Source organism: Pteropus medius, unplaced genomic scaffold, assembly GCF_902729225.1.
Source record: "Pteropus medius unplaced genomic scaffold, Ma_sr-lr_union100, whole genome shotgun sequence".
NCBI classification, from domain to species: domain Eukaryota; kingdom Metazoa; phylum Chordata; class Mammalia; order Chiroptera; family Pteropodidae; genus Pteropus; species Pteropus medius.
This window is the reverse complement of record NW_024342473.1, coordinates 10995080-11007917: the sequence shown is the minus strand read 5'-3', so window position 1 is coordinate 11007917 and position 12838 is coordinate 10995080. Positions and strand designations below refer to the sequence as shown.

The 12838-nt window shown below is 59.3% G+C and overlaps 1 protein-coding gene across 1 annotated transcript; it reads left to right on the top strand.

Moving 5' to 3' along the window:
* The first annotated feature begins 2455 nt into the window (after positions 1–2455).
* On the top strand, positions 2456–11673 carry SKOR1 (SKI family transcriptional corepressor 1). Its single transcript, XM_039865209.1, has 9 exons — positions 2456–2648; positions 2871–5079; positions 6177–6267; positions 7209–7316; positions 7855–7926; positions 9311–9385; positions 9637–9711; positions 10222–10287; positions 10854–11673. Exons 1-9 carry the CDS (start codon positions 2542–2544, stop codon positions 10946–10948), a joined length of 2898 nt encoding a protein of 965 aa, XP_039721143.1. The 5' UTR covers positions 2456–2541; the 3' UTR covers positions 10949–11673.
* The last annotated feature ends 1165 nt before the right edge of the window (positions 11674–12838 follow it).

Below are 12838 nucleotides of genomic sequence, written 5' to 3'. Positions count from 1 at the left end.
CACTCCTGGCCCCTAGGAGGGGAGCAGAGCTCCATTTCGTTCTTGGGGGCAAACTTTGCAGCCCAGGGCCCTTCTTCCCTCCTAGCCCCTTTGGCGAGCGCGGGCCGCAGGTGCCCGGCGCAGGGCGCAGGTGTGCGGCCGCTTACCTGGGGCGCGCAGGCCCGGGGCTGTGGGAAGACAGCGGGCGCGGCGTGTGGCCCGCGGGCTAGCGGGCCCCGGGAGGGTGCAAGCGATTGCGCGGGCGGTGGGTGTGGCGCCCCGGCTCGCAGCTGTCAGGCGCGCCCGCCCCGCGCGGGCCTCGCACTCCGGCTGTGACCGCCCCGTGCCCGTTGCCGCGCCATGCGCTCCAAGCTTCGGCCTCCGCTCCGGGCCCTTCTGGGGCCTCAAGGGCAGCGGCTCAAGGCACAGGTCTCCGCGCCCCGGGCCCTGGCGCCCCGCACCTGCTGAGAGCGGGCGCCGAGCGGGAGGGGCCGGCGGGGCCGCGGGTGTGAGCGCCAGGAGCCCGGGAGCGCGGCTGTGCGCGCGCGCGGGGAGGGGCCGCGCCGTCACCGGGAGAGCCTGGCGGATCCCGGACTCCCGCCCGCCGCGCACCTCCGCTCACTGCTCGCCCGGCTCCAGCCGCCACTGTCGCACGGTGAGTACCCGCGTCCGGTCATCCCCAGTCCCTTCACCCTGTCCCTACAGCTTCTTTCGTTTAGTTTGGATGTGGGTTCTTGTGCCTGTTGTTTTTATTATTATACCTTATTAAAGACTCCATCGTCTCACTCCCACCGCTGCCCTCCTCCCACCTCGTCGCCCTCTCCAAGCTCACCCCTCAAGCCCCAGGAGCTGGTGAGAGCTCCCCAAGCCGCCCTAGCCGCTGATCCTTGTCGCTGCGTACAGTCCTTTGCCCCGGCTTCCGCTCTGGCCCTCGAAATTAGGTTCCTTTTGTAGAGTCCCCCTTGTCCTGGCTCCTGGGCCCGGAGCCCTCTCTTCCCACTCGGAAAAACCCTGTGGGGACGACAGACTCTCAGCTTGGGGAGAATGCCCTCAGTTCGAGGTGGTCCGTTCACTGTATGCGGGCAGGGCATACTTACCGATTTTGGGAAACCGATAAGACATCATTCCCCAGAGCCACCCCCCGCCCCGCCCCAGCCACCTCTTCAGCCCTCCTGAGAGCCCTTTCGGGGTTTGCCGGACTTGTCTTGCTAACCCTTCCGCCAGGGAGTTAGGACAGTGTTTTCGCCTCCTAAATTGTTACAAGGGACTTCAACGAGAAAGAAGGGTCAACTTGTTTCCATTCGATCCGCAGAAATAAAGATGAAACAGACAGATAACAGATAAATAGCTTGATATTTAAAGACGGTATGAAGACAGACGTGAGAATCTAGAGGAGAGAGCTGGGAGAGACAGCTCAGGGACGATAAGATCGACAGATGAGGGGCACCTAGACAGAGAGGGCGGAAGACAGACAGACAGAAGATTCTGGTCTTCTTGATGAAGGCTTTTCAACTTGGATCCCCTCTGGAAAATGGGTTTTTTCTTTCCTGCCGAGTTTAGAGGAGGGGCCCTCAGGTTTGGGCTGCCTGGGCCGCAGAAGCACCTGCAGCAGCAAGCCTGGTGGAAGCCTTCGGTGTCTGAGGACACGTGGCTGGGCCCGGTCACCTAGAGAGCCCCAAGCATCGATCTCCCAGTCCTTCCACTGCTGAGGTCCGGGGGCACAGCTACTTCTCTCCCTGGGCGAGCGAACAAAGCATGGTACGGGCAGCTACTTTTGACCTGGAGCCTTATAGTGGCTTTGGAGACTGGCCAGTGTATGAGCAGGACAGCCTGGCATGAAGGGTACTCAGAGAAGAGACCCTCCCCCCCCCCAAAAAAGAGGAAGCCCAGAGAGACTGCATTTGGCTTGAACGAAAATAGACTATCTGAAGGAGGAAAACTTAGGGAGTGGACAGTTAGAAGTGAAGAAGTGGCTCCTAAGAAACTTCCTTGATAACCTCTCCATCTCACGTGCTGACCTGGATAGAAACCACCTTTGGTCTGGAACGCCACTAAAAATGCAGAAAATGTGCTTAGGACTTGCATGACCCTGGTCCCACTGATGGCTGGAAAGAAAATGGTTTCTATTTCCAGCCGGAATCCTTCTGCCCAAAGAACGCAGGGCTCCAGGCGTGAGAGGAGAAGCTCGGGTTGCAGAAACCAGTGCGGTTATCCTGGGAAGCCGGCTCTGCACGGAGCTGGATGAGCTGGGCGCACACGGCTTGCTTGGAGAGAGCCGGGTTCAGCACCGCGAACAGCGGTCGCCTCAGTCTCTCCACCCTCCCTCACAGCCTGGAGACCCTCCTCTTTCCCTCCCCCCCCGCCCCCTGCTGTCTGGAGTTGGGCAGTGACCGCCCCTCCCCCCAACACCTTCAAGTTCTACCCCCGCCCGTGTGCATGCGCGACTGAGCAGAGGGGCGGCCGGTCCCCAAAGTCCGGGCTTCAGGACCGGGGCGGATAGGGCAGGCTGCGAGGGTGGCCGAAGGACCAGGAATCTCGGCGGCGAGAAGGCTGGTTTTAGCCATGTCTTTGCTGTGTGGCCTTGGGCAAGTCACTCTCTGTCTCTGGGCTCCACTTTCACCCCATTCCGAAAATAGGATTGCGTTCCTAGCTGCCGGGGCATTCCTGAGGTCTCGATTACCCCTTCTCCTCCCCCAAACCCCGGGGGCTTTTGTTCCGGCGCCAGCACGCGTCTGAATAACAAAAGGCGCCCGTCCAGGGGGCGAATGAGCTTGGACTCCCCATTGCCAAGATTCCCCCGCGCGCCCGACTCGGCGCGCCCCGCTGGGCGGGCCCGAGCCGCGGCGGCGCTGAAAATGGCTCATCTGCTCTCTGATTTCTCTGTTTCGCAGGAGCGGCGGCATGGAGGCTCTCACCACTCAGCTGGGGCCGGGGCGCGAGGGCAACTCTTCGCCCAATTCTAAGCAGGAGCTGCAGCCCTACTCGGGCTCCAGCGCTCTCAAACCAAATCAGGTGGGCGAGACGTCGCTGTACGGAGTGCCTATCGTGTCTCTGGTCATCGACGGCCAGGAGCGCCTGTGCCTGGCGCAGATCTCCAACACCCTCCTCAAGAACTACAGCTACAATGAGATCCACAACCGCCGCGTGGCCCTGGGCATCACGTGTGTGCAATGCACGCCAGTGCAGCTGGAGATTCTGCGTCGGGCCGGGGCCATGCCCATCTCATCGCGCCGCTGCGGCATGATCACGAAGCGCGAGGCCGAACGCCTGTGCAAGTCGTTCCTGGGAGAGCACAAGCCACCTAAGCTGCCTGAGAACTTCGCCTTCGATGTGGTGCATGAGTGTGCGTGGGGCTCGCGTGGCAGCTTCATCCCCGCGCGCTACAACAGCTCTCGTGCCAAGTGCATCAAGTGCGGCTACTGCAGCATGTACTTTTCGCCTAACAAGTTCATTTTCCACTCGCACCGCACACCTGACGCCAAGTATACGCAGCCCGACGCTGCTAACTTCAACTCGTGGCGCCGTCACCTTAAACTCAGTGACAAATCGGCCACAGACGAACTGAGCCACGCTTGGGAGGACGTCAAGGCCATGTTCAATGGCGGCACGCGCAAGCGGACCTTCTCGCTACAAGGAGGCGGTAGCAGTGGCGTTAATGGAGGGTCGGGTGGGCAAGGGAAAGGTGGTGCTGGCGGCGGCGGCGGGGGAGGCCCAGGGTGCGGTGCCGAGATGGCCTCAGGCCCGCCGCCCCACAAAAGCCTACGCTGTGGCGAAGATGAGTCTACCGGGCCTCCTGGGCCGCCTCCTCCCCACCCGCAACGGGGACTTGGTTTGGCAGCGGGAGCTGGCGGCCCCGCGGGCCCTGGAGGGCCTGGTGGCGGCGCCGGCGTACGTAGCTACCCGGTGATCCCAGTGCCCAGCAAGGGCTTTGGCCTCTTGCAGAAGCTACCCCCGCCTCTTTTCCCTCATCCCTACGGCTTCCCCACGGCCTTCGGCCTCTGTCCCAAAAAGGACGACCCGGTGCTAGGCGCAGGCGAACCCAAAGGCGGCCCCGGCACCGGGAGCGGCGGGGGCGCAGGCACTGGAGGAGGTGCGGGCGGCCCAGGAACAGGCCACCTGCCCCCGGGGGCCGGAGCTGGCCCGGGCGGTGGCGCCATGTTCTGGGGTCACCAGCCCTCAGGGGCAGCCAAGGACGCTGCGGCCGTGGCTGCAGCGGCCGCCGCAGCCACCGTGTACCCGACGTTTCCCATGTTCTGGCCGGCGGCAGGGAGCCTCCCAGTGCCGCCCTATCCAGCTGCACAAAGCCAAGCCAAGGCCGTGGCGGCCGCCGTAGCAGCGGCAGCGGCGGCGGCGGCGGCGGCTGCAGGAGGCGGCGGCCCGGAGCCCCTGGACAGTGCGGAGCCCGCCAAGGAGGGCGGTCTGGGCGGAGAGGAGCGCTGCCCGAGCGCGCTGTCCCGCGGGCCGCTGGACGAGGAAGGTGCAGACGAGGCACTGCCGCCTCCCCTAGCCCCACTGCCGCCTCCGCCGCCGCCGACACGAAAAGGCTCCTATGTGTCAGCCTTCCGGCCTGTGGTCAAGGACGCAGAGAGCATTGCCAAGCTCTACGGTAGCACCCGCGACGCATACGGCTCTGGCCCTGCTCGGGGGCCGGGGCCGGGCGCAGGGTCCAGCGGCGGCTACGTGAGTCCGGACTTTCTGAGTGAAGGCAGCTCCAGTTACCACTCTGCCTCACCTGACGTGGACACTGCCGACGAGCCCGAGGTGGACGTGGAGTCCAACCGCTTCCCCGACGACGAGGGCGCCCCGGACGAGGCCGAGCCCAGCGCGACGGGTGCACCCAGCGCAGGATGCGGACTGGATGGCGACCAGCCCGCCGGGCCCCCGTCTACTACCTCCTCGGGTGTCGACGGTCCCACAGACTCTCCCGAGGGCGGTAGCCCTCACCTGCGGCGTCGCCCCGGGTTACCCTCAGCTAGCCGGTCCGCATTTGGGGACCTGGCGGCCGACGACGTGGTGCGGAGACCCGAGAGGAGCCCGCCGAGCGGCGGCTATGAGCTGCGAGATCCTTGCGGGCCGCTGGGGGGCCCGGCCCCGGCCAAGGTGAGCCCCGCGCCCGCCGGTTGGTGGCTCCTTCCTGCTTACCCCTAGGCACCACGGGGTTGCAGGCCCGGCGCTGGCCGGGTGAGGGATGGGAATTTTAATCTGAGCGAGCGTTCGAGCGGCAGGCCCCGGCTGTTCTCTGGATAGACCCAGCTTTAGGAGCACTATGGAGCTGGACTCTCTGGGACCCCCAGCTGAGGGTTTTAGAAGATCCTGGGGGCAAGCCTGAGAAACGCGTGTGCTTTTCTCAGTGGTGGAAGTAAGGAGACAGGCAGACAGAAAGAGAAATAAAAGGGTTCTAGAGGAAGAAAAAGGAAGAGAGAAAGGGACCCAAAGCCAGAGAAAAGTGCTCGTGAGGCCAGGCCCGTAGCACGATCGCCTGGATGGGGATCAAAGCCTCAGGGAAGAGCAGCGGGTAAAGAGAGGGCGACCTCTCCCCCAAGCAGGGCCACTGCCATACGCGGCCCCCGGAATCTTCTTCCACGCCAACTAGTAGTTGTCCGAGCCTCTTCGAATTCCCACCTTGAGAACCACAGGGGTCGTGGTGAGAAGCTGTCGAGACCGTGTGCAAGGCGTGAGAGGGGCTCTCGGGTTCTCGGGGTCGCGGGTTCGGGTGTGTGTGGGTGCGTGGCGGGAGGGGGGCGGTGCAGCTAAGCCGGAATTGTTGGCTATTTGAAAGTGGGTGCGCACACTTGTACATTTCCATTCGGTCCATTAAAACACGAATCGTTAGCCAGATGCGAAAGGCGTCATTTATGCCGGGAACCCGGCGCGGGCAGGAGGGAAGATGCGGAAAGCAGGCTGGTGAAGAGCATGGGGGCGCTGCTTTGAACCGCCCTTGGCTTGGGAGCCGCTTTGTGTGTCGGATAATTTTCTCTAGGGTGCTAATAATTACCCCGAATCTACAACGGTGATGCGGCCTCCGAGGGCGCAAGGCTGCTCCTTGTGCGTCACTGCCGCCCGGGGCGGTTCAGTCCCACCGGCGAGTCGACCTCGGCCACCCCCAGCACTCCCTCCCGGCTGCGGCGCAAGGCTAGGCTGTTCCCATCCGCTGCCAAACGTCCTTCTAACCGCCTGTCATTTCTTGGCTGGCACAGGTGTACGCGCCAGAGCTGGACGAGCATGTGAAGAGCGCGGCGGCGGCGCTGGGGCCCGCGGCCTCCTACCTCTGCACCCCGGAGGCCCATGGTAACGCCCCCAGTCCCCCCTGCGGAGATCGCTGGCCAATGTGACGCGGGGACCGCAGGCAGAGGGCCGGGGCCAGGGGAAGACTACGAGGGAAGAGGAGAGGAGCCAAGAGGCAGAGAAAGGGAGAGAAAGAGGGAGAGGGAAAGAAAAACAATCGGGGTCGGGGGGGGGGGAGGCGGGAAGGAAGCTGAGAGAACTCTCAACAACTTCCATCATTTAGTTAACGACAACAAGCCTCCCTCTCCAGCACACAAACGCATGCTCACGTACACCTCATACACTGGATTAAAACGTTTTAAAAATCGCTCCTGGCACCCCTTTAAAGTCCTCTCATTTATTCAGCAAGTGATTTTGCCCCGAGGTCCCCGGTGTTCAGGCAGAGTCCAGCGGATGGTGGGGGTGCTAGGCTGTGCACTTGGGTACTCCTGACGCTTCATGGTAGCTGCGGCCCCATGCGGGTGGGGGAGCCCTGCAGGTGCGCGCGGGACCCAGTGGCTCGCAGAGGAGGGGCCTCGGGCCTCGGGAATGCGGGCGGGCTGAGTCCAGGAGAAGCCTCCCTCGCAGCCACTACTCTCACCGGCACCGCCTGGGCCGCGTTCTCGACGGGAGCCGCTCAGGCCGACTCAGCGGCCACGCGCACTCGCGGTGCCCTAGTATTGGCGCGCGATGTAGGTCGCTTGTCCCTAGTGGGCTCAGTTGCTCGTATTGCTATTTTCCGAGGGGCTGGGGAGGGGGCGTGGAGCCGGAGAAGATCAGATCGCGCGCAGGGGAGGGGGTGCCCGGCCCAAAGCCTGAGGGTGCAAGCCCAGGCGCACAGCCGGGAACAGCAGCAGCCACAACGCTTTTAATTAGGGCTCGGGCGCCCCGACCGCGGCAGCTCTGGCCGTATCGGGGTCACGGTTTCTTTGCCTCTCCTTGAAACTCGGTTTATTGCCTTTAAGAGCCAGATAAGGAAGACAATCACTCGACCGCCGACGATTTGGAAACGAGGAAATCCTATCCAGACCAAAGGAGTATCTCCCAGCCAAGTCCTGCAAATACAGACCGAGGTGAGTCCTAGGACCCTCGCGCACTCCCTCAGCCGTGGGCTAGGGCCTAGGTCGCCCAGGTTCCCACTGGCTTCGGTTTGCGAGGAAGGCTTTCAATCAAGCGTAAGCGGCGGCCGGTCTCCTCCTGAGACTGGTAGATAAATATTTAAACCACGCGGGCAAGATGCAGGCCAACTTTTGAGTTGCTTACCTCCTTGGTCAGTTTAGGGCTCTTCGGGGTAAGAGAAGAGGGCATATAAGAAGGAAATGAGGGACACCATAACCAACATACAACAAGTCGAAGGACACTTTCTGCCCTAAGGATAGCCTGTCTTCCTTGAGTCCACTCTCCTGCAGGGTGTCCCTCTTTAAAATGATGGCCGCACCCCTAAAATGGTGCCTTGGAAGGTGGATAGTACTGGATGACTGCAATTGTCTCCTCTAAAGGCAGAGGGCCTGGAGTAGGTCCCTGACTTAGTGCAGTTCCGGGGAAGCTCACTCCTCCCCTCCCAAGACTTCTCCCAGGACAGAACCCCTCTTACCTGCCCTTGTATCCCAGGCGAAGATGGGCTCACCCTTGATGTCACAGGAACTCAGCTAGTGGAGAAAGATATCGAGAACCTGGCCAGAGGTGAGGTTAAATCTGTGAAATGGGGCTACAATGTGCTTGGGGGAGATGGGCCCTTCTCGTAGATGGGGTGTTATTCCTGTAGGTGTAAGAGTGAGAAAGCAGGGCTCTTGGAGAATCAGTTTTCACCGAATGAAAAGGTTGCATTATCCTGATACAGGTGTGTATGTGTGTAGAGGGTGGCTAGAGGGAACTAAAGCCCCAGACATTCTTGGGAGTTTGAGTTCCCAAGGCCACGCCTGTCCGAACAGCCAAGTGAGAAAGAGAAATGGGTAACGATCCTCAGAACTTAATGCATGTGGACAATCAGACAGGACAATCTGGGACTCCCAAACTCACTGGAAAACATGACTTTCTGAATAGCAAGATTCGTAAGAGACATTTACTTAAGGAATGTTTGAGAGATTAATTTTCCCTGGAATTAATGCATAACCACTCACTCTACCCTAAATGGGTTGAGGATGGAACTTGTTGGCCGAGTAGGATCCTGGGGTTGTTGCTCAGCCTGCACAGGGAAGAGTATGGCTTGAAGCACAGAGGAAGGTAGCTGCAAACCCCACTTTTGACCTCTATCTCCCAGTGTGTGTGTGTGTGTGTGTGTGTATTGTGTGTTCTGCTTTGAAAGATTTCAGAAGCCACCGCATAGGGAGGACCCATCTGTAAGCTCCATAGTCCGGGACAGCCCCCTGCCACTTCTCTGGAGCTGTTCTCTGCGGGCACTGACAGGATTTACAAACCTTTCTGCTCCCCTCTTCCCAAACCAGCCTTTGGATGGGCTTGGAAATTGGAATGGGGAGAGAGAAAAGCATTGGTGGTCTTTTATTCTGCCTAGTTACAGATTTTACAGGATATGCAATTACCTTCAAAATCATTGGTGCTTTCTGTGAGTGTTCTTAGCATGAATTTGAGGTCTGGGTACCTCCTGAAATTGCAAACACATTGTTGTGAGTATATGTATTTTTCCAAGATCAGGGTCCAAGGCTTTGACCAGATTCTCCTTGCCCTGTATTATTGAAGGGAGAGATTAGGCCTGTCTTCCGAAACGTAAATCCAGTCCTCCTGGGTCAACCTCTAAGGTTAGGGAGTAGGAACAACTTAAAGCAGTTGTCACGCTGGTTAATGCCTTGAGCCGGGACCTAGAAGTCCAGTATGCATTCTACCATCCCAAATTTGATTCTCCTGGGCAGTCTATCTCCCAGCCCCCTTTTCTTACCCAAATCCTTTGGGAGGAAATGGGAAAACTGAGTGCTGAGGGCTTCTACCTACCAACCCCACCGGCCCCAATTCTTATCTCAGGGTGATTGGCCAGGGCAGGACTGGGTGACTCTGGGCTGCCTGGTTCCTGCACATCCCTCCCCTTTACCTCCCACTCTCACCCCTTTCACAGACGAATTGCAAAAGCTGCTCCTGGAGCAAATGGAGCTGCGCAAGAAGCTGGAGAGAGAATTTCAGAGTCTTAAAGGTACCCCCATCCCGACCCACCTCACTTCACCCCTCCTCCGCCTTATGGCCAGAACCTTCTTCCCATCTGCTCCTTCCGGGACCCCATTTCAGGCAGCTGCCCTGCGCGCCCGGCGGAAGCCGCTGAACTCTCCATTCCAGGGGGTTCCTGCCACGCCAAAGACTGAGGGGGTGGGGAGGGAGTGAGGAGTGGGGAAATGGGGCCGAGGAGGGGGCTGTGCATAACAGCTCTCACTTAATCAATTTGCACAGATAATTTTCAGGATCAAATGAAGAGAGAATTGGCTTATCGAGAAGAAATGGTGCAACAGCTGCAAATTGTCAGAGGTAAGACGGGAGTCAGGTGAGCGCGTGCACGGGCCGTAACTGCCTCTTGTCTGGCAGGAGCCGCAATGTTGGCTCAGTCATTTGGATTTAAATGGAAGGTAATTTAACAATTATTTTTTTATTTAATATCCTTTGTATACTCTGATTAGCCTCAGAATGGCAAGCGAGCCCAGCAAACGGCTTGCAGGCATCATTACATGGAGTGATTGAACTTCTTATCGCGGCAATTTCCATGGTTTCTAAATTAAAAATCGAGGCGTAAAATTACCTGGGAAGTAATGCCCAAGTTTGCTTTAATTTTGGTTAGATCTGTCTGCCTTTAAGCGCCATCCCAGGCCATTTCCTCCCTCCACCAGGCTGCAGTTGGGAGCATAGATACCCCCTCCCTCAGTCCCTGGACTTGTTTTTGCTAGAGGATGAGAGCTGGGGAGAGAGTGAAGCCCGGGATGTGACCCCGGCCAGCCTGAGGGTGGTCTCATTTCCTCACCAGCCCCTCCTTATGTCTTCCAGACACTCTGTGTAATGAACTTGACCAAGAGCGGAAGGCGCGCTATGCCATCCAGCAGAAGTTAAAAGGTGCGGAAGCCGGGGAACAAAGATAGGAGGGGTTCCAGACGCTGGCTGTGTCCGCGAATGAATGAACGATCGACTGAATAAATGAATTGGGAGGTAGTGAGAGAGGAAGGCCAGGTCTACATGGATCAGAAGCTGAGAGGAGGGAAATAGGATTTATTATTATTTTTATTATTTATTATTATTTAATGGAGAAATGATCCTAGAACAGTGGGATAGGGAGAAAGAGTCCCTTGGGCTCTGGGCATTGGAAAATCTGCCGTCGGGTCCAAATCTGGCCTTGTGCAGATGGACCTACCTCTTTCTGTGCCTCAGTTTCCTCTTCTGTAAAATGGGGCTATTGAACCAGAACAGTGGTTCTGAATCCCCAGGATCTCTCTCCTACTCTCCTACCATCTTCTGATTCACTGGCTTCAGGATCACTGAGCCAGAGGGGGGTTGAAGACTTGGGCTTGAAGGGGAGTGGGACGGGTGAGACTTGGGCTTGAAGGGGAGTGGGACGGGTGGACCACGCCGATGAAGCCAGGCAGGCCAGGCACCCAACGTGGCCCGCTCGACTGTCTCTCTAGAAGCCCACGACGCCCTGCACCACTTCTCCTGCAAGATGCTGACGCCCCGCCACTGCACTGGCAACTGCTCCTTCAAGCCCCCGCTGTTGCCCTAGGGTCGGCCCGTCGTCCGCGCCCACGCGCCCTCAAGCCATGCTGCTCTCTTCTTGTAAATACCCGCGGCCGCGGCGGCCAGAGCGAGGAACAAGCCATTCGGACCGGACCGATGTAAATAAAGCCTCCCGCCCGCCCTCCTCCCGGGCGCCTCGGCCTTGCCCGTTCCCTTCCGGGCGTCCCAGTCCGGGGCCCCATCTCCGTTTCCAAGTGTAAATACCACTTCGCCCCACGGTTGAACTCCAAGGCATTGGGACTTCATGGGGTTAACTGGACAGGAGGGAATATGAAGGGGGGAGACCTCTCCCCCAACCCGTTCAGCCTCGGACCCCCAGTTGTGATTAAAATGTAGCAACTTTGCTGGCTCTGGCCCTGCGCTCCCTGTCCCGTCCACTTCTGAAACTTGTTCCTAATGACAAAGTGGCTATGTGCAATGGATATAAGTGTACTGTGAGTCTCTTGGTTCAGTATTAGGTTCACTTTAATTTATTTATGCTGTAAGTTAATTTTGCTTCCTTTTCCTGAACCTACTTCCCTTCCCGTTTTGCAGTCCCCTTTGGGTTTTGCTTTGTCTGTTTTTTGTTGTAACCTCTTGATGTAACAGCACTTTAAAAAGGGCAACAATTGACTCACGAGATGGAGACCACCTTGAGCCTGTTTGGGGAGACCACCCTGTATCCGTGACTTTTGTTTTTAATAATAAAAAAATCTGTCACTTCCTGAGGCTGTGGAGGCGGGAGTTGGAGGGGGAGGGGAACGGAGGGAGGCTGAGAGCTGCTCAACAGGTGGAGTGTGAGGGACCGCAGAGCGGGTTCCGGGGCGCCAAGGCTGAGAATAGCGCCCGCTCAGGTGAGCAGCAGCGAGCGCCTGACCTCTCCACCAGACCTTCAGACACACCCAGCTTGCCCCACAGGCCACCCCCCGCGCCCACCGCGTTTAGTACCCTTCGTTGGGCCGCGACCCAGGTAAAGAGGACTACGACGGTTCCTGGCACACTGGTCTCTGACTCTTCCCTCGAGCACTCGCAGGAGACGAGTTTATTCGTACCATTTCCACGCCTGTCTCACCTGGGAAGTCACCTCCAGGGCGCTTAGAGACGGGGCGCTACCCAGAATCCCAGGTTCAACCAGAATTGCCAGGAGGTGGGGACACCGTGGGCCTGGCCCTGGAGCGCTAGGGTGGGGTGCGGGCCAAGGTATGGAGGATGGGCCTGGGCAGACCTGGAAAGGCAGAGCCAGACTCCACTCTGGGGCACTGACGCCCTTCCGCTGCCTAGCCGCGACACAAAGGAGCTCTGGCAAAGTTTAACGTTCCGTCCGTTTTAGTTGGAGTGTGTTTGCAGACATGGAGGAGTCCAAGGTGGAGGGAGAAGTCTGCCCGCCGCAGGTGTCCGAGTCGCCGCGCTCGCCAGGTCCAGACAGCGCGTGGCGGGGCGCGGGAGCCGCGGTTGCTGAGGCCCCACCTGGCCGCCGGCCTCTGGTCGGCCTTAGTTTCCACAACGCACCTGCTAGGGAAGCTACAGATAAAGAACGGAAACTGCCCCGCAGTGGGGGGCGGGGAAAGTGTGGGTGGAACGGGAGAGTGCACTATATTGGGAACCACGCAGCCCTGGTCTCCAGTTTTACCTTCTCGGCTGAGTAGCCGGGTGCCGTGTCGCGCCATTTGTGCCTCCTAGGTTTCCGTGTTGGCCTCTGTAGGCCCCTCTCCGCGCGCCGTGTGGAAGCGCTCCGGGAGGAAAGCAGAGCGCAGGGCAGCAGCAGTGCGCGGCCGGGACCATCTCCCAGAGGACCCCGCCCTCCGGATACGCCCGGGCTTTCCCCGAGTGTTGGTCTCAGAGCTGCGCGGGGTCCCACGCACGTAGACCATGGAGGCGGGCGTGTGGTTCCGCGGTA

Excerpts from the sequence above, each read along its gene's own strand:
- SKOR1 (XM_039865209.1), top strand. The coding sequence starts at position 2,542 with ATGTCTTTGCTGTGTGGCCTTGGGCAAGTCACTCTCTGTCTCTGGGCT. Across the intron at positions 9,386-9,636 it reads AGAATTTCAGAGTCTTAAAG|ATAATTTTCAGGATCAAATG; the intron begins GTACCCCCATCC and ends CAATTTGCACAG. Across the intron at positions 10,288-10,853 it reads CATCCAGCAGAAGTTAAAAG|AAGCCCACGACGCCCTGCAC; the intron begins GTGCGGAAGCCG and ends CTGTCTCTCTAG.